This window comes from Tachyglossus aculeatus, chromosome 3 (assembly GCF_015852505.1).
Source record: "Tachyglossus aculeatus isolate mTacAcu1 chromosome 3, mTacAcu1.pri, whole genome shotgun sequence".
Taxonomy (NCBI): domain Eukaryota; kingdom Metazoa; phylum Chordata; class Mammalia; order Monotremata; family Tachyglossidae; genus Tachyglossus; species Tachyglossus aculeatus.
This window is the reverse complement of record NC_052068.1, coordinates 41,986,595-42,013,790: the sequence shown is the minus strand read 5'-3', so window position 1 is coordinate 42,013,790 and position 27,196 is coordinate 41,986,595. Positions and strand designations below refer to the sequence as shown.

Below are 27,196 nucleotides of genomic sequence, written 5' to 3'. Positions count from 1 at the left end.
GCTTGGGAAAAAACAATACAGCAATAAAGAGAGAAAATCCCTGCCCACAATGAACTCACAGTCTAGAGGGATGTGGCTCAGCATACACTAATAATAATAATATTAATAATAATACTAATAATACTTGTACATATCTATTCTATTTATTTTATTTTGTTAGTATGTTTGGTTTTGTTCTCTGTCTCCCCCTTTTAGACTGTGAGCCCAATGTTGGGTAGGGACTGTCTCTATATGTTGCCAATTTGTACTTCCCAAGTGCTTAGTACAGTGCTCAGCACATAGTAAGAGCTCAATAAATATGATTGATTGATTGATTGATAATAATAATAATGGTTTTTGTTAAGTGCTTACTATGTGCCACTGGGGTAGATACAAGGTAATCAGGTTGTCCCACGTGGGGCTCACAGTCTTAATCCCCATTTTGCAGATGAGGTAACTGAGGCACAGAGAAATGAAGTGACTTGCCCGAAGCCACACAGCTGACAAGTGGCAGAGGTGGAATTAGAACCCACGACCTCTGACTCCTAAGCCCGTGCTCTTTCCACTAAGCCACGCTGCAGTACGGTGCTAGGCTTAACAAATATCACAATTATTACTAGGAAACATAGAGAAGTTGCGTGGCTCAATGGAAAGATCCCGGGCTTTGGAGTCAGAGGTCATGGGTTCAAACCCCAGCTCCACCAATTGTCAGCTGTGTGACTTTGGGCAAGTCACTTAACTTCTCTGTGCCTCAGTTACCTCGTCTGTAAAATGGGGATTAAGACTGTGAGCCTCATGCGGGACAACCTCATCACCCTGTAACCTCCCCGGTGCTTAGAAAAGTGCATTGCACATAGTAAGCGCTTAACAAATGCCATCATTATTATTATTATATCAAATTGGCCCATAACCACCAGGGCATCTGTGGTTGGAGTGGATCCTAGAAGGTAGCCCTGGGTTCATCTGACCCTGCTATGAAAACCACTAGGACTCCTCTTGCTTAGATCAGAGCACTGTAGCTCCAACAGCAGGTGTTCAGAGCTACAAAATGTGATATTGTCATGGAACTTTCTTCGCTATCACCCTTTTGTGCAGATCTGATCTCCAGAAGTAGCTGAATTAGTTGCAAGCTGGCATATAACCTTCCCAGCTGCATTAAGGGTTTTTGTCAGAATGGATAATTGGTTCTCCTGACATCTCCGAAATGTTCTAGAAAAAAAATATTTGATAAATCTTCCTATATGAAATGGGCTGCTTTTTTTCCCCCTGAAGATGATACAGTAGTTTATGATTCATAAATGCTTTACAGCTGGTGCATGAGAACTGTTCATGAATCATCCCCAGAGGCTCACAGAATATTAGAATGTTACCCAATACATGAAAATCATTTCTGGTGTTTCATTTTAGATTTGCTCTATAGTATTCCAGCTTAGTGGAAAGAGTGTGGGCTTGCGAGTCAGAGGTCGTGTGTTCCAATCCCTCCTCTGCCGCTTGTCAGCTGTGTGACTTTGGGCAAATCACTTAACTTCTCTGTGCCTCAGTTACCTCATCTGTAAAATGGGAATTAAGACTGTGAGCCCCATGTGGAACAACCTAATTGCCTTCTATCTACCCGAGTGCTTAGGACAGTGCTTGGCACATAGTAAGCGCTTAACAAATACCATCGTTATTACTGTTATGTAAGTAGTGATAAAGTTAAAATAGTGGATTCTTCCAGTAGAGAGCTGTAGTTTAGAAATGTGATGACAGAAACTTCATATGTTTTCTCTTGGCCATTTACATGTTGGGAAAATCAGGAGAGTTAGAAGAAATAACCTGCGCTTTGACTAATAGTAATGATGGTATTTGTTAAGCGCTTACTATGTGCAAAGCACCGTTCTGAGCTCTGGAGTACTGTTTGACTAGTGTTTAGAGCACAGGCCTGGGAGTTCGAAAGACATGAGTTGTAATCCTGGCTCTGCCACTTGTTTGCTGTGTGATTTCGGGAAAGTTACTTCACTTCTCTGGGCTCAGTTCCTTCATCTGTTAATTTGGAGGAAGACTATGAGCCCCATATGACACAGGGACTGTGTTGAACCCAATTTGCAGGTATCTACTATCTACCCTAGTGCTTAGGACGGTGCCTAGCGCATAGTAAGCATTTAACAAATACCACAATTATTATTCTTCTTCTTATTAAAATGTCATATGGTTGATCACATTGAACTATCATTATTAGTAACAATAATATCAGTAATAATAGAGGTATTTGTGAAGTGCTTCAAAAAGTGCCGGGGTAGACAGAAGATAGCTACGTAGGACCCAGTCTCTGTCCCACATGGTGCTATAGCCTAAGAAGGGAGGGAGAAGAGGAATTCAATTCCCATTTTGCAGATGAGGAAACTGAGGCCCGGAGAAGTTAAGTGACTGGCCAAGGTCACACTGCTGTCAAGTGGCAGAGGCATTATTAGAACTCATGTCCTCCAACTCCCAGGGCTGTGCTCTATCCACTGCATTGCTATTGTTATTAGAAACTTGAGTTCTGCTCTTTTAAAGGAAATTTGAGACAGGGATTTGCTTAAATAGAGCTGATATGCAATGTTTAGCTAGGTGCCTTTTAGAAAGATGCTGAAACTTTAATAGCCACAATCAAAATTATCTTTAGAAACCCAGCAATAATTGTCCCCCCACTGTGCTATTTTTGTAAATAAACCCCAGTGTTCATTGCCTGCCTAGAAGCTGTTTATTGCTTCACATATTGCCAGCTATTGTTGATTAAAGCTTAAGCATGCAAATGGTCTAATTTTCTGAGATTTTTATAAACAGGAACTGGGGCAAAGAGTCCCATCAAGATACGCTCAATAATCTGTCATTATGTGACAGTTCTAACAAGAAATAGTATAGACCTTTGGTTGTTTCTGTTGAGTGCAGTTGCTACTTTGAAAGTGGGCAGCGGAACTGGGCCTAAGGTGATAACTTATTCAAAATGAATTATGGCTGTGGAACATTCATTCATAGATATGTGTTGTGTTGAGGGGTTCAGTATTTTGTCCATTCCAACTGGATTTGGAAAGAAACTTAAGAAAGTATGAAATCATTGTCACCTCTTTGATGCCCACCTTGAATCTCCTTTTTACCTGCAGTTGAGTACAGTGTTCTGCACACAGTAAGCGCTCAATAAATACGATTGAATGAATGAACTCTGATCTACACTGTGAGTGCATGAAAACATTGTCCTTTGGCAGGCTATTTGGAACAGTTGTTACTGTTTCCAAGTTAGCCTGTCTCCCACTCTTCAAATCTCTTATCAAGGAGAACAACCCCACCCTAATTACCATTTGCCAGGATGACTGACCATTTGGCAACTACAGGTATCTTCCAAATTTCTGCTGCTACACCATATTGTTTTCAGTGTTTCCTGTTTCCTTGCTTTCATTATTATCCACTCTCTTCATAGCCCCACCCAGTATTGCTGTGAACATTTCAAATTCTAGGGCATTTCAGAATGTCAAAACCTAATTATTTTTTAGATATTCATCATCATCATCATCATCATCATCAATCGTATTTATTGAGAGCTTACTGTGTGCAGAGCACTGTACTAAGCGCTTGGGAAGTACAAGGTGGCAACACATAGAGACAGTCCCTACCCAACAGTGGGCTCACAGTCTAAAAGGGGGAGACAGAGAACAAAACCAAACATACTAACAAAATAAAATAAATAGAATAGATATGTACAAGTAAAATAAATAAATAAATAAATAGAGTAATAAATATGTACAAGCATATATACATATATACAGGTGAATTCATTCAATCAGTCTTATTTATTGAGTGCTTACTGTGTTCAGAGCACTGTACTAAGCTCTTGGAAAAGTACAACACAACAATAGTAAACGCTCAATAAATGCGATTGAATGAACAATAATGGCATTCCTTGCTCACAATGAGCTTAAAATCTAGAGGGAGGAAGACAGACATCGAAACAAATAAATAAAATTACATATATTCATCATTCATTCAAGTGTATTTATTGAGCAATTCCTGTGTGCAGAGCACTGTACTGAGCACTTGGAAAGTACAATACAGCAATAGAAACAATCCCTGCCACACTTCTTAACTCCAGCTTTCCATCCCACTGAGATGAGGTGAGACTGCTGGACTTGGCACTGGCCAGTGAGGCTGCATCTGAGCCCAAAGGTGGTCGTGTCCGAGAAGGCCATCCCGCTGATAAACATATATATATACACATATATATATATAAATTTATACATATTTATATATGTATATATATATATATATTAAATATATACATATTTAAGTCATGGGGGCTTTGAGGAGAAAGAGCAAAGGGAGCAAGTCAGGACGATGCAGAAGAGAGTGGGAGTTGAGGAAAAGTGGGATTTAATCTGGAAAGGCCACTAGAGAAGCTGAGTATGCAGGCAGGGTTGTAGAAGGAGAGAATTGAGGTGAGGTAGGACAGAACAAGGTGAAATGCTTTAAAGCCAATGGTGAAGAGTTTTTGTTTGATACCCCATCTTACCTCCTTCCCTTCCCCACAGCACCTGTATATATGTATATATGTTTGTACATATTTATTACTCTATTTATTTATTTATTTTACTTGTACATATCTATTCTATTTATTTTATTTTGTTAGTCTGTTTGGTTTTGTTCTCCATCTCCCCCTTTTAGACTGTGAGCCCACTATTGGGTAGGGACTGCCTCTATATGTTGCCAACTTGTACTTCCCAAGCACTTAGTACAGTGCTCTGCACACAGTAAGCGCTCAATAAATACGATTGATTGATTGATATGCGGTGGTTGGGCAGCCACTGGAGTGCTTTGAGGAGGGGGGATGACATGTCCTGAACGTATCTTGTCACTTGAAGTTGATTATAGAGTCGTTTTGGCTACCTAAAATGCCTGGAATAGGCTTTTCCCCTTCTTTGCTTAAGAACAGTCCTAAACCCGTCATTCTAAGATATTCACCCCTATTTTAAACTGCTGTATGCCAGGCTGATATGTGTTTTGCCTCTGTCTTACAATAGCTGCTAATTTTGTCTGTGTATTGTACTCTTCCAAGAGCTTAGTACAGTGCTTCACACATAGTAAGCACTCAATAAATATGATTGAATAGATTGAATGAATGGGCCATGGCTATTAACACACATTTAAGATTTTTATTTTGTAGGCCTTAAAAAGATTTTCTCACATCAAACTAGTCCTGGTGTTTCCTTTTGTTGGCACTAACAGATCTTTGATCCGTGCGCTGCTCATTAAATTATTCACATTTGCTGTTACCTCACAAAAAAACAGGGTTTTATCCTTTGAACATGCATTTGTTTCATGAATGGCTGTACTGTAGTACACATTTTGTCATAGAGAGGTTATAAAATAGGATTCATTTCAGAATCTCAAATAAGTCCCTGTCCATGATGAATATCTTAACATTAAACATCACTAAAAGATGGCTTAATCTTCCTTAAAATAATTCAAAGTTAAAATTACAATATTAATAATAATAATGGCATTTATTAAGCGCTTACTATGTGCAAAGCACTGTTCTGTGCACTGGGGGGTTATCAGGTTGTCCCATGGGGGCTCACAGTTTTAATCCCCATTTTACAGATGAGGGAACTGAGGCACAGAGAAGTACAGTGACTTGCCCAAAGTCACACAGCTGACAATTGGCGGAACTGGAATTTGAACCCGCGACCTCTGACTCCAAAGCCCGGGCTCTTTCCGCAAGCAGTCACAGAAGGTTGCAGAAATAAAAGCTTGTTTTGCAGACTAGTTGGGATTCTTCACTTTTAGTGAAGAATTTATCCAATTTAGGTAGAATAACAGATTTTTATTTTCATAGTTGTAGTATAAATATAGATTATTAAATCCATAGGGTTTGGAGAGCACTGAACTAAGCACTGGGAAAGATACACAGGTGAGAACGTAGCCCTGGTAGTTATCCCTTAGGGGTTTCACAATTTAAAAATTTAAAGCTGAAGTGACTGGAGACAGACAAATAAGGGTTGATTGAAACCAACCACTAAGGCAACATAAAGTTGAGGGTCAGATACACAGAACAAAAAGTTTTGCAGGGAACTCTGGCTAGAGGAGCAGAATTTCAGGCTGCTCATGGCTTAGTGTCTGCTGCTACAAAAATAATCACTGTAAATCTGCTCTAGCAGCAGCAGCCACAGTCATCCTAAGGCTCTGATTACTTCTGCAAACCCCTGAACTCCTATCTCTCCCTGTGTCTTCAATCATTTTCAAATTTCACATTTGCTTGACAATTGACGCAAGACTCCTTAATCCCAAAATTTTAATGGGAAATTGAAAGACCATAATGTTATTCTCCTATGTTTTAGCATCATGTAATGATGCATTGGATTGTCAAAGTTTGGTGAGGTCCTCATTGGTTAAATACATCAACTTGGTCCATTTCTAAATTAAAGTTGCCCCCCTAGTTCCACATCATCTTTGGTTTTCTGACCCACTGGTGGTCTCTTATGCACTTTGAATACATAGAACAAACTAGGCTGATTTTCCTTCAATATTTCAATCTATTTTTTGTTTTGTTTTGTTTTTATGGCATTTGTGAAGTGCTTTTATGTGTGAAACACTTCTATGCACTGGGGTAGATACGCCCGCTGTTGGGAAGTGACCGTCTCTATATGTTGCAAACTTGTACTTCCCAAGCGCTTAGTACAGTGTTGTGCATACAGTTAGTGCTCAATAAATATGATTGAATGAATGAATACAAGTTAATAAGGTAGGACATGGTCCCTGTCCCACACAGGGCTCAGTCAAAATAAGATGGGGAATCAATCATTCAATCAATCAGTTGTATTTATTGAGTGCTTACTGTGTGCAGAGCACTGTACTAAGCGCTTGGGAAGTACAAGTTGGCAACATATAGAGACAGTCCCTACCCAACAGTGGGCTCGCAGTCTAGAAGGGAGAGACAGAGAACAAAACAAAACATATTAACAAAATAAAATAAATAGAATAGATATGTAGAACTGAGGCATAGATATGTTAACTGACTTACCCAAGTTCACACAGCAAGCAGTCAACAGAGCTAGGGTTGGAACCTGTTCATTCATTCAGTAGTATTTATTGAGTGCTTACCGTGTGCAGAGCACTGTACTAAGCACTTGGGAGAGTACAGTGCAACAATAAACAGACAGATATTAATATAAATAAATAAATTACATATAAGTACAAAAGTGCTTTGGAGCTGGGAGGGGGAAAAAGAAAGGGAGCAAGTCAGGCCAATGCAAGAGGGAGTGGTGGAAGAGAGAGGGGAGGGACTTAGTCAGGGAAGGCCTCTCGGAGGAGATGTGCCTTCAGTAAGGTTTTGAAGAGGGGGAGAGTGATTGTCTGTCAAGTTTGAGGAGTCCAGAGGCAGGATGTCTACAGTGAGATAGGCGACATTGAGGCACAGTGAGATGTGGAGGGGAGGAGGAGTGGGGGTGGCACAAAGGAGTGAAGAGGGGTTGGATGAGAGCAAATTGATGGGGAGGCAAAGGGTTGGGACCTGGGAAAGGGGAGGGACATGGAGAGTGGTGCTGGAACAGGATTATAGGAATGGGGTGGGAAGGAAGGGTGGGGCAGGTTTTGAAATGTAAAAATGTATGGTACTGAGCCTTTGCCACATGGGGGTTAGGCAGACACACCCTCATCTGACTCCGGGGAAAGAGGGAAGATGAAGAAAATGGCCACATTTTGGCCGCAGCAGATCTGGAGCAAAATATCCTACTGTTCTGGTGGGCCGGCACACAATAGGCAGTGATCTCAATGGCTGATGACCTGGTCTCGCTGAGGTCACTCGGTGGACAGATCTAGGTGTCCTCGGTCCTCTGATGCCTAGGCCCATGCTTTTTTCACTAGGCCATGCTGCTTCTGTTGATTGTTTAATCGCAGTCCAAGTGGGAAGAAGGCACAGAGGCATTCATTTATCATAGTACATGGTTGGCAGTGTTAGTGTGGTTGGACTTGGTGTGGGGTCAGGCCTCAAACAGTATAATAATAATGATGGCATTTGTTAAGCGCTTACTATGTGCCAAGCACTGTTCTAAGCTCTGGGGGGATACAAGATGATCAGGTTGTCCCACATGGGGCTCACAATCTTAATCCCCATTTTACAGATAAGGTACTGAGGCCCAGAGAAGTGAAGTGACTTGCCCAAAGTCCCACAGCTGACAGGTGGCAGAGCCGGGATTAGAACCCATGACTCCCAAGCCCGGGCTCTTTCCACTGAGCCACGCCGCTTCTCAAGTATAAGTTATGTTGTATAGTTTTCATAACCTAAGATAAAATATCAAGTAATGCTGGCTGTCTCCCTGAGTTATATATTTTGTGGTGGTGGTTTAACCTGGGGTAAGGAGCCACAAAACACCAGCAATATCCAGAGGTTATATATATGATAATAATAATAACAATGATGGTATTTGTTAAGCACTTACTATGTGCAAAGCATTGTTCTAAGCACTGGGGAGGTTACAAGGTGATCGGGTTGTCCCTTTCCAGATGAGGGAACTTTGGCCCAGAGAATAATAATGATGGTATTTGTTAAGCGCTTACTATGTGCAAAGCACCGTTCTAAGTGCTGGGGAGGTTACAAGGTGATCGGGTCATCCCATGTGAGTGGTTGTAAGATGGAGTAGGCCTGGATTTGTCTTTTAAGGTAAATAATTCACTTGAGTTGCTTTTCAAAACATCCCCTTTTCAAGGCTGAAACTGGCTGTATTTTTTGTTTAGATGAATATCACTTCATAGTCAGCTGGAAATAGAGAGGTAAAATTCAGATATAGCTAAATATGGATGTGAAACTTGGGTGAAGGAGAAGAAGATGTCAGGTGTTGTTTACTACAATCCCCTAGTTTACTTGTGAGTTCAGAAAGTTGTGTGATGTATAGGTGTCTGACCTATGATACATTAAAATCAAGTTTCTTGATAAATGTTGGTTAAATATTTGTAAAATGAAATTTAAATTTGAATGCTCAAAACCACTTAGCCTTCATTAGAAAAAAAACACTATGAAGATGTCTGAAAGTGGGGCAGAGATATAAATTCACTGAATGCAGTTAGGTTTTTACAGAATGCATAGTTTTTTTCTATCACCTGGGGTGTTGCCAGTCTCCCAACTCCTAGAGGTGATATGCTATTTTAGGAAAGACTCTCCTTCTTAAGAACAGAAATGCTATTTTTGTTGGTTCTTATTTGATTTCTGGATGACCACAATATATTCTTTTCAGGGTTGTGTCTTGTTTATTTTGTTAGTGATTGTTTTAAGAGTATTTTAAGGACATATATTTTCTAGTGAAAGTAATAATAATTATGGTATTTATTAAGCACTTACTACATGCCGGGCACTGTACTAAGTGCTGCTTGGAGAAGCAGCATGGTTCAGTGCAAAGAGCATGGGCTTTGGAGTCAGAGGTCATGGGTTCAAATCCTAGCTGTGCCATCTGTCAGCTGTGTGACTTTGGGTGAGTCACTTAACTTCCCTGGGCCTCAGTTCCCTCATCTGTAAAATGGGGATTAAAACTGTGAGCCCCCCGGGGGACAACCTGATCATCTTGTAACCTCCCCAGCGCTTAGAACAGTGCTTTGCACATAGTAAGCGCTTAACAAATACCATCATTATTTTTTTAAAATATTTTTAGCATTGTTTTCTGATTCTTTGAATTCTCTTCTGCATCTGCTCTAGTGTGTGCATAGTAGGCATTCAATAACACAGTTGATAATGATGAGAGTGACATTCATTCATTCAGTCAATCATATTTATTGAGTGCGTACTGTGTGCAGAGTACTGTACTAAGCGCTTGGGAAGTACAAATCGGCAACGTAGAGAGACTGTCCCTACCCAACAACGGGCTCACAGTTTAGACTCAGAACAAATATTTTTCTGAAAATAGTTTTCTTTGTGAAATGCTATCCCAAACCAGTTATACTTGTAACTCTCCTGGATTTATGATATGTGTGTCCTTTAAAATGAAAATTCCCCCAAATTTTGAAAGGTTATGGATGGTTATTCCTGATGGGTTATGATTTTATATAATCACGTGGATGCAGACCATTGTTTTATATTGTAAATGGGATGACAGTGGCAGTCCAGCAGTAGTCTAAACATTATCTATTTATCGAAATCCCTAAATCATACTCTAAATATGGCTATGATTTCTTTGGTTCTCTTTAATTGCATTAGCACACAAGGTTCAGAAGTTTCAATAGCTCATATGCTTTGTATTAATGTGCGACTTTGGCATCACTTGAAGCCTAAGGGCCCTACACTTCAAAGATGAATGCTATTTGTTGTATTATTTTTTCTTTTTTGCTGGTCCAATCTTTTTATACTGTATTGCTTCAAGGACTGTAACAAATTGCGCACTGGGTGATGGATCACAACACCCTTTCACTTTTCTTATTTTTGAAATAAAAAAGTGGCTGAACAATGTAATCAAATGGATCCTGAACAGTTAACAGATTTCACTCCCAACACACTATGCATCCTCAGGTCTTTGCTTAGGCACAGCATAGGAAATACTGTGAGAAAAGAGCTTAATAAAAAAAGATGAAGGAAGCACACTGCCTTTTTAAGAATGTGTTTTAAATGAACGGCTTTACCTCTAGTTGCATCACAAATCAAGCACTTCTGAAGTTGAAAGGTACGTGTTTAGCTTCCTCCGTGTGACTTTTAGAGAATTATATCAGTATAAAACAGCACCATCTTTTACCCCTGTTGGGCTCTCCCCTGGGGCAGATGCCCTCTGCGCATTTCTTCACAGTACTTGTACCCCTTTAAATAACACAGCAAAACAGATTGTGGTGAGAAGGTCAGCCACAACACGTCATATTTGGTAAAGTTCTGTGATATAGTAGTGTCATGACATATCCACATGTATCCACATATCCACACTCCAAATATAGATCTCAAGCAACCCTGTAAAACCAAAAACTGGACACTAACTCTTTCTGAAGCCTAGACTTGCATCTGCATTCTGGTCTATTAACTCATTCAGTTAATAGTATTTATTTAACACTTGTTTTCTGCAGACCACTGTACTAAGCAGTAGGGAGAGTACAATAGGGGAAGTAGACATCATCCCTCAGTAAGTAGCCATCATCCCTGTCCTCAAGGAGCCTACAATTCTGTGGCTGCTCAAATGGTGAGAAACCCCACCAATGCCTTCTTGCCAGGCTTTATTTGAAGCACATTCACATGGCAAATAGAAACCTACCTTACTCCCTTAAAATCTGGAATGACTCTCCAAAAAGCTCTTTGAAATAATGATAGTCCATAAATCATTAGTCCCATTCATTCATTTGTATTTTTCGAGTACTCACTGTGTGCAAAACACAGTAAAAGGAAGAATTGGTCCGACCAGTAAGGCAATTTTGTATGTTCTTGGATGTTCAAGAATAATTAAATGACTCAACCACAGTCATATTTGCTGACAACAGAAATGAGCGATTTTTCATTTCATTCACTGTCTTCATCAAGCCATCCTGACACGCACCTGGGTTTTTCAGTTATTCAGTGGTATTTATTGAGCACTTACTGTGGGCAGAGCACTGTACTGGAGCATTTGGGTACAATTCAACAGAACTGGTAAACACGTTCCCTGCCCACAATGATCTTCCAGTCTAATTTAGTGACTGTAAGATCCTTTCACTTTCTACTGCTATGTTGATTTTTGTCTTCCTTGGGGTAGAATAGGAGTCATATCAATAAACTGACCCTTGAATTCTGTTTTCTTCCTGAAGGCAACAGATCGAGAGGGAGATCCAATAACGTACTCAATTGAGAATGGAGATCCTCAGCGTGTTTTCAATCTCTCACAAACGTAAGTAAAAATACCAAGTTGAATTTTGAACTTTTTTTACTTTCAAATACAATAACTAATTCTGTGTGAGAGAGCAGCCTTCTAATCAGAAGCTTTCAGGTGTTTGTTGTTTGGCACTCTTAAATGGTAATGAGAGTTCAGAGAATGGTTTTGAGTTCAGAAATCCTGCTCTGGAGTCTCTTTATTTCCCTTAAACATTTTATTAGGGAACAGCCACTAAGGTATAAACATTTCACACATAGAAGTGAACTGGGACTGCTTAAGTGCCCTTAAAGTTCTCAACTACTCAAAATAGCACTGGTATTTCTGCTTTAAAAGTCTTGTGTTAAACCCGTGAATTTAATGTTCTATACTTAGATTGTCATGAAGGCAGAATTGTTTAATGTGTTTTTTAAATCTTAATTGCATTATAATTATGGAGAGGATGGCAAATGATATCTCTTTCGATTCATTCATCAAATGATTATAATGGCCTCTAATTCTATGCAAATTTGGGCCAGTTTTTGCCTCATTCGGTTATGGAAAGCTGCCTAGCACAGGGCTGAGCGTGTGAACTTAATCCTGGCTGTCAGGAGGACTTGACTTCTAATCCTGGCTCTGCCACTTGTCTGCTATGTGACTTTGGGCAAGTCATTTAACATCTCTGTGCCTTAGTTATGTAAAATGAGGGTTAATACTGTGTGCCCCACATAAAATGTAGAGTGTGTCCAAGCTAATTAGAGTGTACCTATCACAGTGCTTAGTACAGTGCCTGGCACATAGTAAGCACTTAAGTACTATTGGAAAAAAAAAATACGTGATTGGTTTGCAGGCCTGAGTTTACTGCGGCTGTTGACATCACAGTTACAAATTGTAAATGGGTAAATACTGCTAATTTACTATATTATTTCAGACTGTCACTTAAAATCAGTCATTATCTTCTCCCCCTCGTCCCCCTCGCCATCCCCCCATCTTACCTCCTTCCCTTCCCCACAGCACCTGTATATATGTATGTATGTTTGTACATATTTATTACTCTATTTTACCTGTACATATCTATTCTATTTATTTTATTTTGTTAGTATGTTTGGTTTTGTTCTCTGTCTCCCCCTTTTAGACTGTGAGCCCACTGCTGGGTAGGGACTGTCTTTATATGTTGCCAACTTGTACTTCCCAAGCGCTTAGTACGGTGCTCTGCACACAGTAAGCGCTCAAAAAATATGATTGATTGATTGATTGATCTTCTGGGCATTGCACTGCTTTTACACCAGTTGTAGAGAAGTGTAAGTTCATGATTCTCCCATTTGTGGCTCATTGAGACTTTAAGCCTTGCTTAGATCAACTATTAGACAGTAAATGTGCAGGCTTCTTTCTGCTTCTCCTCCTCCCCTCTCTGACAGGCCACTTTTGCTGCTGTCATCACTTTCACCCTGCAACTCCACAATTGTGTCGCGAGCCCCCGATTCATACCAACCAGGACCTTCCTGGACCAGGGGAGCCTCAGTGACAAAGAATAAAGTTCAAACCACAGCTCTAATCACCAGGGTTACTGTGAAAACTTTTTTACATAGTTTTAATAACATGAAAAGGAGTGACACATGCATATGCTCACTTCACCACCCAAGGGCCCAATACCAATTTGTGGTCAACAGATCCCATTCTGTCGATGCTTCTTCTTTCTGCTTCCAAGTACTGCTCTTCTGCTGCTCCAATGAAGCAGCATGGCAGAGTGGATAGAGCACAGAACTGGGAGTCAGTAGGTCATGGGTTCTAATCCTGGCTGCACCACTTGTGTGCTGGGTGACCTTGGGCAAGTCACTTCACTTCTCTGTGCCTCAGTTACTATCTGTACAATTCATTCATTCAATCGTATTTATTGAGTGCTTACTGTGTGCAGAGCGCTGTTCTAAGTGCTTGCGAAGTACAAGTCAGCAACATATAGAGACGGTCCCTACCCAACAAAGGGGTCACAGTCTAGAAGGGGCAGACAGATAACAAAACAAAACATGTGGACAGGTGTCAAGTCATCAGAATAAATAGAATTATAGTTATTTGCACATCATTACCAAAATAAATAGAATAGTAAATATTTACAAGTAAAATAAATAGAGTAATAAATCTATACAAATATATACAAGTGCTGTGGGGAGGGGAAGGAGGTAGGGCGGGGGGATGGGGAGGAGGAGAGGAAAAAGGGGGCTTAGTCTGGGAAGGCTTCATGGAGGAGGTGAGCTCTCAGTAGGGCTTTGAAGGGAGGAAGAGAGCTAGCTTGGTGGATGTGTGGAGGGAGGGTATTCCAGGCCAGGGGAAGGACTTGGGCCCGGGGTCGACAGCGGGACAGGTGAGAATGAGGCCCAGTGAGGAGGTTAGTGGCAGAGGAGCGGAGGGTGATGACTGGGCTGTAGAAGGAGAGAAGGGAGGTGAGGTAGGAGGGGGCGAGGTGTTGGACAGCCTTGAAGCCGAGACAGAGGAGTTTATGCTTTGTTTGAAGGCTGATAGGTAACCACTAGAGACTTGAGGAGGGGAGTGACATGCCCAGAGAGTTTCTGTACAAAGATAATTCAGGCAGCAGAGTGAAGTATAGACTGAAGCGGGGAGAGACAGAAGGAGGGGAGATCAGAAAGCAGGCTGATTCAGTAATCTGGTCGGGATAGGATGAGAGATTGAAAAAATTAAGCACCTACTATGTGCCAAGCACTGTTCTAAGTTCTGAGGTAGATTCAAGGTAATCACGTTGTCCCACAGTCTTAATCCCCATTTTACAGATGAGGTAGCTGAGGTACAGAGAAGTTAAGTGACTTGCCCAAAGTCACACAGCTGCCAAGTGGCAGACCCAGGAAAAGAATGCGGTACAATGGAATTGGAAAGTAGCAGAGATGATAATGATGGTATTCGTTAAGCACTTACTATATGCCAAGCACTGTAATAATAATAATAATAATAATAATAATGATGGTATTTGTTAAGCACTTACTATGTGCCAAGCACTGTTCTGAGCACTGGGGTAGATACAGGGTAATTAGGTTGTCCCACATGGGGCTCACACTTTTAATCCCCATTTTACAGATGAGGTATCTGAGGCACAGAGAAGCCAAGTGACTTGCCCAAGGTCACACAGCAGACAAGTGGCAGGGGCGGGATTAGAACCCACAACCTCTGACTACCAAGCCCGTGCTCTTTCCACTAAGCCACGCTGTTGTATTAGCTACTAGGGTTCATACAAGATGATCGAGTTCGACGTAGTCCCTAACCCACATGGGGCTGGTAGTTTATGTGGGAAAGAGAACAGGTATTGAATCCTTATTTTACAGTGAGGAACCTGAGGCCCAGAGAAATGAAATGACTTGCCTAAGGTCACACAACAAGCAAGTGGCAGAACTCGGATAAGAAACCAGGTCCTCTTACTCCCAGGCCCATGCTCTTTCCAGTAAGACATGCTGTTTCCCCCCAATTTTCCATCTGTCTTTACCCATCTTGGGAAGTGTTGTCTTAAAAGAGTAAGCTCTTGCTCATCTGCTCTATATTCCCTTTGAAATGTCTACATGCAGGCTGCCTGGGTGACTGAAGTCAATGTTATGCAGTTATTCCATTTTTACTTAAAGAATTCTTTGCAAGGAGCAATCAGTCAATCAAGCAATTGTATTTATTCATTCATTCATTCAATCATATTTATTATTAATAATAATAATAATGGCATTTATTAAGTTTTGCTATATGCGAAGCACTGTTCTAAGCACTGGGGAGGTTACAAGGTGATCAGGTTGTCCCACGGGGGGCTCACAGTCTTCATCCCCATTTTACAGATGAGGTAACTGGGGCACAGAGAAGTTAAGTGACTTGCCCAAAGTCACACATCTGACAATTGGCGGAGTCGGGATTTGAACCCTGACCTCGGACTCCAAAGCCCGGGCTCTTTCCACTGAGCCATGCTGCTTTTCTGCAGTGTGCTTTATTGAGTGCTTACTGTGTGCTGCAGCACTGTACTAAGCACCTGGAAAGTACAATTCGGCAGCAGATATAGACAATCCCTACCCAACAATGGGCTCATAGACTAGAAGGGGGTAACAGACTACAAAACAAAACAAGTAGACATCCATCAATAGCATCAAAAGCGGAGCTCAGTGGAAAGAGCACGGGCTTTGGAGTCAGAGGTCATGGGTTCGAATCGCGACTCCACCACATGTCTGCTGTGTGATCTTGGGCAAGTCACTTAACTTCTCCGGTCCTCAGTTACCTCATCTGTAAAATGGGGATTAAGACTGTGAGCCCCACGTGGGACAACCTGATCACCCTGTATCCTCCCCAGCGCTTAGAACAGTGCTTTGCACATAGTAAGCGCTTAATAAATGCCAATTATTATTATTATTACCTGACTCTTACTGGGTACAGAGAACTGAATTAAAGTGCTTGGCAGAGCAGGATACAAAATAATTTCAGTTTAGTTGCAAAGCAGTTTCATCTGGGCTGACGACAGACTCTTCCAAGACCATAGTACTGTGCTCTACACTCAATCAATCAATCTTATATTTTGAGTACTTGCTGTGTGCAGAGCACTGTACTAAGCACTTGGGAGAGTGCAGTACAACAGAATTAGTAGACTCATTCCCTGCCCACAACAAGCTCACGGTCTAGTGAGTAACACAGTAAAAGCTTAATGAATACCATTGATTGATTGAGGCTTGCTGATGAATTGTATTTTCCAAGTGCTTAGTACAGTGTTCTGCATATAGTAAGTGCTCAATAAATACGATTGAATGAGTGAATGGACTAGGTGACCTCCTGAGGTCATTTAAAGGGTAGAATAGGGAAGCAATTAAACTTTATTCAGCATGCCCTGAATGTCATTTGGGGAATATTTTCTTTAATTTCCTTTGTTAATTCACTGAACTGTTTTGGGTCAGATTGTATGTTCATATTTATATGCAATGAGTGTTTGGCTGTGCTTTTCATCTTTATTATACATTTGACCTTTTCCAAGTCTCAGAAGGTGGTAAATTGCTTTCACTGAAAACCCACCGGAGTATCCAATTTTCTTATTTATAAAGTAGTGCAATAAATATTCTGGGTCAAAAGTTAAATAGTCTTTAGTAAGTTGAAAACAATAACAAATTGAGTTCTCTGGCCTTGTGATCCTTTTAGAGAGGTACTCACTAGAGAATTTGAAGTCCTTTTAAATGCTCTAAATATGGAATAATCTTGTACGTTTGCTGACTTCAGAAGTGAAAATTGAGCTATTTTTTAATGAGATCTATTTTTAAAAAGTGGGATTTGGCTGAGGTCAGAACAGGGGAGAATCATTTGACCTTGAGGTCCAACCAGATGCCGAAATAGGTAGCTAAAGGAATCTCCTTTTGAAGTAATATTTAAAACTAGGGTAGATATCTGTCCACCTGGAAAGCTTCAAGTGGAGGCTCAGAGCCTAAAAGAGCAAGTAAGTACATTATCAAGGTCTCGCCTATCTTGTTCCCTCTCAGATGCTCTACAGATTTAGAAGCCTTTATCTATCTACAACATCTTTCTAGGAATGATAAATTTTAAACACTCAGTTGTACTTGTTGAGAGGAGAGCATTTACCCAAAGCAGTCCAGGGCAATAAAAGAAACTTGTCAGTCTTGAAGACTGTAATTGTGATAAATATTTGTGTGTATTGTTTTTGATTCCCAGCTCTGGGATTCTTGCCTTAGGGAAGCCATTGGACCGAGAAAGCACCGATCGCTACATTTTGATTGTCACAGCCTCGGATGGTAGACCAGATGGAGTGAGTGATTTTTTTTCTCTAAAAGTGTTTTAAGAATTCATGACACTGGGACTATTGAAAGAGAGTGGTACCATGAAATCATTTGTTTGGATCTGAAGCTACTCTGTCTCTCATCTCTAGAGCCTTGCAATTACTTTTTAGTACTTTTGTGCATGTCATCAATGCTCAGCTTTAAAAGTGCACCTCTTCGGTATTTAAACTGGATTGGCTTTAAGACTTTTAACCTGTCATTGTTATGTGTTGCTCAGTGACTTTCTGTGAATATTTTTTTTGGGGAAAAAAAAAGAAACTGAACTTTTTAGAACAAATGTTGCTGTGTCCTCCCTCAAGGATATTCATTCAATCAGATTTACTGAATGGATATGTCTTTGAAACAGTTTCCTTATGCTTTTAATGCTAATCCTGGGAACCATTTGCTTTAAGCTAACCGTAATTTAACTCAATCTAGGCTGACACTTTATACTAGACACATACCATCTTAGTTTGACTTTTTGAGGCTGTTAGAAAATCAATTTGAAAGAGTGTCCATGGCCAGTCCTTTTCAGGAATGTGTTGTTAGTCAAGGCTCAGAATCACAAATTTCTTTTAGTTGACTAGTTAAATGTTTCAAGGTTATTATTAAAATGAAAATTAATTTTAATCTTAATCCTTTCATGAGGTTTAAACAGGGTTTAGTGCTCACTGGTCACTAAGAGGCCTTTCTAATCTGCCATCCCCACACTGTTTACTGCTGGGCACAGCTACTCAATTCCTGGGAGGATAGTAGGAAGTTGGAACTTGGAACTGAGACCTGAGGTAGGAATGGGTGCAGGTCCAAAAGAGGAAGGAAGGATGGGGATAAAAGAAGGGAGAAAGGGATGGAGGGAGAAAGGAGGGAGGAAGGGAGGAAGAAAGGAAGGAGAGAGAGAGGGATTGGATTAGGGAGAAGGGGCCCATGACGGTTTCGTACGAAATGTACGAAGGTGAAATCTTTCAAGATGAACCCACAAGCAGCCTTTATGCGGCTTCCAAGCTGGCTCTCTGCATAGTTTAAATTACAAAGTTGCCTGACCTTCTGAGCAGCAGGAGTCAATGGGGAAGAAGGATGTGGGACTTTCCACAGTGCTTGGAAGGGAGAAACCCAGGCTGACCACAGGCATGTGTGTTGTTTCCTCCATTCTCCTGGCTCATTTTCCTGGGCTTCAGAGCATGGTGGGAAGAGACATTTTCCTCCATTGCCCCAGCTCATTTTCCCAGGTTCTGGATGAGGAGAAGCACGAAATCATGGTTTCCTCCGCTTTTCCGACTCATTTTCCTGTGCTTCAGAGTGGCTGCTGTAGCAGCTGAAACTGGACAGTGTGCTTTTCTCTGTTGGCCTGGCTCATTTTCCCATGCTCCAGAGAGGTTGGTGCAGTGGGGGAAGCAGGAAAATACATTTCCCTCCACTGCCCTGGTTTATTTTCTCAAGCTGATCTCCACAGCAGGGGGTACTGCTGTTGCCTCCCCACTGCCACCGCTGTATAAGGACTGTGGGTGGGGAGGGAGCCAAGCTGGGCTTTCCTGGCAGGGCACCGTGAGCTTGGGAAGGTTCTTGCTTCCTGAAGTCCATCACCCCAGAGGGCAGACAGAGGAGACAAAATGAGAAGTCTCTCGTCTGTTTTCATTTTATTAAAAAAAATGACTGAAAAAAAATCCCCTGGGGCCAGCAGCAGTTTGAGGCAGGGGTGGCTACCAAGACAAGGGAATTCTGTAGCCATTGCATGGCCCAGGAAGGCTATGCCCAGTGGATGGGTACTAGACCAGCATGAGATTGCATCAGGTGACTGGGGTGGGGGAAACAGCACCATGTTGGAACATAGTTCATCCCCTTCACCTTGGAATTGGTAGAATTGATAGACCTCCCGGACAGATGCATAAGTCAACCAGGCACCTCTTACGTAAATCGCACCCTTGTTAGGGACTCATGAGAGGAAAGTGGAGCAGACAGAAACAGGGAGGAGAGAAGATCGAGGAGGAGGACAGAATTCTTTCAGGTAAGCAGCAACAGAAAGCCTTTGGAAGTAGCATGGTGACCTGTGTTCTGGCCCTAGCTCTATCACTGGCTTAATGTATGACCTTGGGCAAGTCACTTAATTCCTTTGTAATTGCATTTCTTCATCTTTAAAACGGGGATAAGATACTTTCTCGCCCTTCCTTTTAGATTGTGAGCCTAGAATGGAACAGGAACTGTGCCCACTCTGATTATGTTGTATGTATGACAATGCTTAGCCCAGATTTTAGTGCCTGAATTCTAGTCCCAGACCTTCAACTGGGCTGGTGTGTGATATTGGGCAAGTGAACTACTCTGTGACACAGCTTCTTATCAGTATAATGGTGATAAATGGGCTTTAAAATGTGTGTGTGTATGTGTGTGTTTGTACATATGTATGTATATGTGTCTAGATATGTGCATATATACATATATGTAGATACATAGTGCATTGAAAATTGCTTGTATTGAAAACATGTATGAAAGTCAGGTGTCCCTAGAAGGGAAATGACTACAGAAATGATTTGTGATGAAAGTTATTATAATTATTATTATTGATAATAATAATAATGGCATTTGTTAAGCACTTATTATGTGCCAAGTGCTGTTCTAAAAGCTGAGGGAGATATAAGGTAATCAGGTTGACCCACGTGGGGCTCACATTCTTAATCCCCATTTTACAGATGAGGTGACTGAGGCGCAGAGAAGTTAAGTGACTTGCCCAGAGTCACACAGCTGACAAGTACCAGAGCTGGAATTAGAACTCACAACCTCTGACTCCCAGCCCCATGCTCATTCCACTGAGCTATGCTGTTTCTGTAATGGTTACAGTAATGGCAAAGTAATGGTTATTTGGTCAGAAGGTAACAGAAGAAGAAAATTCCAAGGAAGAGGAGGGACTCATCAGAAAGCAAAGTGATATCATTAGAATGAAATGAATACCGAAGGAACATTTAAGTCAACACTCAGAGGGAGAAAATTGTAACTATGAAAAAGATCCTCTTCATACTGAAGGACTAGGAACACCATAATTAAAAATATGTTGAATTAGGTTAGAAAATGAGCTACAGAGGACATCCTTCTTCAGGCAGAGAAGCACAATTCTACAGTATTTATAGAGTATCTTTTATGTATCATCTCTAAGTGTAAAGAATATAATATAGGCCAAGGGTGTGATCCTTATCTCAAGGAGTTTACAATCTAATGACAAAGACAAAAACAAAGGGATTTGCAGTTAGGAGGAAAATTTAAATGGATAGACTGATAAGTGAATGCATAACGTAGTAGTATAAGGAATAGTATTTATCAAGCACTGACTTTGTTCTAAACACTGGGAAAGAATACATAGTTGAAAATTAAACAGGTAGGTCCCTGGTCCTCCAGGGTCTAGAATCTAAGAATAAGGAAGAAGACGACTGGAGAAGGACTCAAATGGAGAAAATAAGGCAATAAAAACATGAAATCAATGTAAACAATGAGGACAAGGTCAAATACAAAATAAAATAAATGCTGGAGGGTAAATTCCAATGTTTATGCAGTCCTCCTGTACTGTGGGGACTTCTTACAAAACTGTGCACTCTGGATAATTCTCATTATATTTCTCACCACGTTCATACATTTATGCACAAAAAGTGATTTTTCTGACATCTGGTACACTATATACACAGGCTTGGGATGTCAGATCAGTCAATCCATTCATTGAGCAGCTGTTGAGTGCAAAATGCTATAATAAGTCCTTGCAGCACAAACAAGATATACGTACCCTGCCATTAAGAGTTTACAATCTAAAGGGAGAGATGAACGAAGAATTCTAATTGTTATTCAATTAATAAATCCTATTTACTGAATGCTTACTGTGTGCAGAGCACTGTCGTAAGCACTTGGGAGTACAGTACTGCTGATCTAGTGGACACATTCCCTGCCCACAGGGAGCTTATGGCCTAAAGGGGAAGGCAGAAATTAATATAAATAAATAAATTATATATATATATATGTATATATATATATATATGTATATATATGTGCTATGGGGCTGAGGTGGTGTGACTATGAAGTTCTTAAAGGGTATAGATCTAAGTGCAGAGGTGACAGAGAAGGAAGAAGGAGTAGGGGGATTATGGGCTTAGTTGGGAAAGGCCTTTTGGAGGAGATGTGATTTTAATAAGTCTTGGAAGTTGGAGACAATGTTGGGGTCTGGTTTATATGGGGGAGGGTGGAGTTCCAGGTCAGAGAGAGGGCATGGGAAAGGGGTTGGCGGAGAGATAGATGAGATAGCGGCCCAGTGAGCAAGCTGATGCTAGAAGATGAAGTGTGTGGGATGGGTTTTAGTAGCAAATGTGAGATAAGGTAGGAAAAGGGAGCTGATTGAGTGCTTTAAAGCCAATGTGGTGGCCTTCTATATTATGTTTTTTTTTTTAAACCATATTTTTTAAGCTCTTAGTATATGCCAAATGCTGTTTTAAGCACAGGGATAGATACAAGGTAGCCAGATTGGACACTGTCCATGTCCCACATGGGGTTCAACAGTCTTAATACCCATTTTGCAGATGAGGTAACTGAGGCACAAGAAGTTAAGTGACTTGCACAAGATCACATGGCAGACAAATGGCTGAGCCAGGATTTGCCTAAAGTCACAGAGCAAACAAGTAGCAGAGTTGGGATTAATATCCATGTCCTTCTGATTCCCAAGCCCATGCTCTATCCACTAGGCCATGCTGCTCTTTCCTTGTCTATCACTGATATCGTTCTTCAATGGTGAACAATATGAGCCTAACTAGCAGAATTCTGTCATAGCATTTAGTTCTGTATTCCCAATATAAATTTTTATTTGTGTGTTTTATTTCCTTAGTGCAGCTGATACATCTACTCAGCTCTCTTTAGATTTATTATCTGCCTTATTATCAGTGAAGTTGTTCACAATCATTTACATACCTTTGTTACTTTTGGCTTTAAGGTGCAGTTGTCTGCGTGGCTCAGTGGAAAGAGCACAGGCTTTGGAGTCAGAGGTCAGGGGTTCAAATCCCAGCTCCCCCAATTGTCAGCTGTGTGACTTTGGGCTAGTCACTTCACTTCTCTGTGCCTCAGTTACCTCATTTGTAAAATGGGGATTAAGACTGTGAGCCCCACTTGGGACAAGCTGATCACCTTGTGACCTCCCCAGCACTTAGAACAGTGCTTTGTACATAGTAAATGCTTAATAAATGCCATTATTATTAAACAGTAATTTTTTAATGAGTGTTTCCAGGACTTTTTATGATGTTTGAAGTCTGTTAAGATGAAAGAGTTTGCTGGAGATGCAGAAACATATTCTAACACCTGCTTCCAGGTCTCTTTTTGCATCCTCCAGGATGGCTGCATAGAACAAGTAGAACAGAACCAGGCCAGTATACGTCCCTCCTTTATTAGATTGGTAGTGGGGAGTGACTGAACAGGGCATATCACCCTTGGTTCTAACCAGATGAAAGAATAATTGTAATTATGGTATTTTTAGGCACTTACAACATGTTAAGCACTGGAATAGAAAAAAGATAGCCAGATTGGACTCATAAGGTTCCCTGTCCAAGAGAGTACACACGCCTTACCACATTTTACAAATAGGGGAATTGAGAGAGTTTAAAGCTTACCCAAGATCGCCTGTTCAAACAGACAACACTGCTGAGAAAAGAACCCAAGTACTCTGATTTCTAGTCCTTAGGAAATGTTGAGTGTATGTAAATCGATATGGTCATCAGAGCTAAATGTGATTGTGTATATGTTTGTAAGCACTGTGGTCGTAGTTGGGAGGATATGGCCCTGGAAGAAGATAATTAATCATGGAAAGCCTCTTGGAGGGGGTGGTATTCCAGAAGATCTTTGAAGATGGGCAGAACTGTTGCCTGGTGAATCCAAAGGGTGGAGTTTCTTTCTTTCCCCTTTTTTCCATTCCCCCATTTCCTGTCTCTGTGGTAAGGTGTGTGTACTCTCTTGGACAGGGAACCTTGTGAGTCCAATCTGGCTATCTTTTTTTTATTCCAGTGCTTAACATGTTGTAAGTGCCTAAAAATACCATAATTATAATTATTCTATCATTTGGTTAGAACCAAGGGTGATATATATGTATATATGTTTGTACATATGTATTACTCTATTTATATATTTATTTTACTTGTACATATCTCTTCTATTTATTTTATTTTGTTAGTATGATTGGTTTTGTTCTGTCTTCCCCTTTTAGACTGTGAGCCCACTGTTGGGTAGGGACTGTCTCTATATGTTGCCAATTTGTACTTCCCAAGCGCTTAGTACAGTGCTCTGCACATAGTAAGCGCTCAATAAATACGATTGATGATGATGATGATGATGATATGTCCTGTCCAGTCACTCCCCACTGCCAATCTAATAAAGCAGGGATGTGTACTGGCCTGGTTCTGTTCTACTTGTTCTATGCAGCCATCCTGGAGGATGCAAAAAGAGACCTGGAAGCAGGTGTTAGAATATGTTTCTGCCTACTGACTTCTCTTGGGACTACCCTCTTCAAACCCCGTTCTATCCATTCATTCATTCATTCATTCATTCATTCAATCGTATTTATTGAGCGCTTACTGTGTGCAGAGCACTGTACTAAGCGCTTGGGAAGTACAAGTTGGCAACATATAGAGACGGTCCCTACCCAATAGCGGGCTCACAGTCTAGAAGGGGGAGAGAGACAACAAAACAAAACATATTAACAAAATAAAATAAATAGAATAAATATGTACAAATAAAATAAATAAATAAATAGAGAAATAAATACATACAAACATATATACGTATATACAGGTGCTGTGACTATGCTGTCCATATTCTCAGACACCTAATTCATACTCATCTATGAAATAATAACTAAAGGAGAAAAGTGTTTCCTAGTGAAGAAAATATCTTATCCTGATTTTTTATTTGGCTTTGTAAATTGTGTCCTTTATTATTAAAAATGATATTTTAAAATATTTAAATATTTATTTGCGAGTGAAATCAATATATTTTGTATAACTATTCTAAGATCTACCAGATTTCAGTGATGTGACTTTAAATTAGAATAACAAATGCTGACAATTAAATTGTTGAATTTTAATATAAAATTGTATTCTCAAATTTAAGAAAGAAATGAAGGGAAAATTAGTCTAGTAGTTATAAATAAATTGCTCAACTCCACTATACCACCAAAATGTGATTTTCTTATATTTTTAAACTTCAGCTTTAAATGTGGCTTGGTGAAAATGGTTATATCATTAATGCAAAATTATAACTTTTGTTCACTCTGAAATTTTCAGACATTTTGAGATTAGAAGGGAACTAATATTTGCAATAACATACTTCATGTGTGACTGTGCATTCCTGACAATTTCAATAAATATTGAAAAGCTTTGTAGCTACCAAATCCCCTGGAGAATCTGATTTGTTACATTTTAGATAATTTTGGTTTTTTGGCATTTTCATTAGAATTAAATTGTGAATAAAATTATCTGGCAGTTTGAGCTGGTTTTTCAAAGGGTCCAATTTTATCATGCCATTTCCAAATGTTATTATATGAAATAGCTGCCGTAATGAAGCTCCTTTTAAAATGAGTATGTCCTGAGCATTTTCTTGCTCTTTTTTCGTTTTGTTGTTTTGTTTTGTTAATGCCACTTACATAATTTTCTTGGTCCTCATAATGAATGAAGCCTGAATTGTAAGGCATTTTATTAGAAGTGTATAACAAGCTGTACACAGCCATTCGTATTCCAGAAGAGACTTTTGAGAATAAATTTTTGGAGAACTGCAAGTATATAATGAGAATTGCTTTTGTTTTCTGAACATTCTCTACATTGGCTATTAACGTGGATCATTCCATGCTACCCTGGAGTAAATCAAATTGCTTTATGCTCAATTTTTTACTATTTTATAAAATTTTCCATTGAAATAACTCCATCTGTCCCTGCTCCTTGGTTTCGAGGCCTTAGGTTACCTGCCTTATCTCCATACCCTGATCAGACCCTTTCCCTCACAGTTTCCCCCTACACTTCACCCTATTCTGCTTCTATTACTTTAACCAATTTGTATTTTCACCAGCTCTAGAATTAATGGGTTCTTTTGGAAACCACATTGCTGCTGCTGCTGCCATCGTCTACCCTTCTCTTTCCCATTCCAGTCCATCTTTGGCTTTGAATTCCAGGAAGATGGAGATACATACCGCAGTTGCAGTTGGGGTTGGTGGGTTAAACAGAATCAGTAACAGAAACTATGCCCCCGATAGAGCCCAACAACTCTGGAGCTGTTACAAAAATGAATCAGTTAAAAATCGGAATAGAAAGAGGATGTGGGAGGTTTGTGCTGTCCCTCTATCTCCTCCTGCTAGACTGCAGCGTGGTTCAGTGGAAAAGAGCACGGGCTTTGGAGTCAGAGGTCATGCGTTCAAATCCCGGCTCTGCCAACTGTCAGCTGTGCGACTTTGGGCAAGTCACTTAACTTCTCCGTGCCTCAGTTACCTCACCTGTAAAATGGGGAATAAAACTGTGAGCCCCCCGCGGGACAAAATGATCACCTTGTAACTTCCCCAGTGCTTAGAACAGTGCTTTGAACATAGTAAGTGCTTAACATATACCATCATCATTTATTATTATTATTATTGTGGTCAGAGAGAGTGTCTACCAACTCTGTTCTATCATACTCTCCCAGGCGCTTATTACAGTACTCTGCCCACAGTTAGTGAGCAATGAATATAATTGATTGATTGAGAGCAGGAAAGTCATGAAATAGAGTTATAGAGTTATAATAATATATAATATAACTCTAAATATAATAATATAACTCGATATAATAAAGTTATTACTCTATTTATTTATTACTCTATTTATTTATTTATTTTACTTGTACATATCTATTCTATTTATTTCATTTTGTTAGTATGTTTGGTTTTGTTCTCTGTCTCCCCGTTTTAGACTGTGAGCCCACTGTTGGGTAGGGACTGTCTCTATATGTTGCCAACTTGTACGTCCCAAGCGCTTGGTGCAGTGCTCTGCACACAGTAAGTGCTCAATAAATATGATTGATTGATTGATTGATTGATTGATTGATGAAACCAGACAGGGAATGGGAGGGTTCAGTGCTACCTTCACTCACCTTGGAAGGGCAAAGCTAATTTACAATACCTTGACATTCATGTTTCCCATTTCTCATTTCATTCATTCATTCATTCAATTCATTCAATCATATTCTTTGAGCATTTACTGTGTGCAGAGCACTGTACTAATTCCTTGGAAAGTAGAGTTCAGCAACAGAGACAATCCCTGCCCACAACAGGCTTACAGTCCAGAAGTGGGGAGGCAGACATCAAAGCAAGCAAACAGGCACAGGGTTAAATTTTCTGTGCTAATATGTAATTCTCATGTGTAAAAGCTCTGTCAGACAATAGAAGTTGATGACATTGAGGAAGAGGAAAGAGGAGTTGCACTGTGAGTGATTACTCAATCAGTGATATTAATTGAGCATTTACTCTGTGCTGAGCGCTGTATTAAAGCACTTGGCAGTGCACAATAGTAGCAGTAGTAGTAACACTATCGATTAAGTCCTTATTGTGTGCAGAGAATTCATAGTTGGAAATTGGACACAGTCTCTATCCCTTGGGGTCACAAAATCAAAAAATAA

The 27,196-nt window shown here is 40.3% G+C and overlaps 1 protein-coding gene across 1 annotated transcript in view; it reads left to right on the top strand.

Moving 5' to 3' along the window:
• Positions 1–27,196, top strand: part of PCDH15 (protocadherin related 15) — a 702,056-nt gene that overhangs the window by 412,128 nt on the left and 262,732 nt on the right. Inside the window, exons 15-16 of the mRNA XM_038743373.1 lie at positions 11,731–11,810; positions 17,454–17,547. Of these exons, the coding sequence (XP_038599301.1) occupies positions 11,731–11,810; positions 17,454–17,547 (174 nt within the window). The remainder of the gene's footprint in view (positions 1–11,730; positions 11,811–17,453; positions 17,548–27,196) is intronic.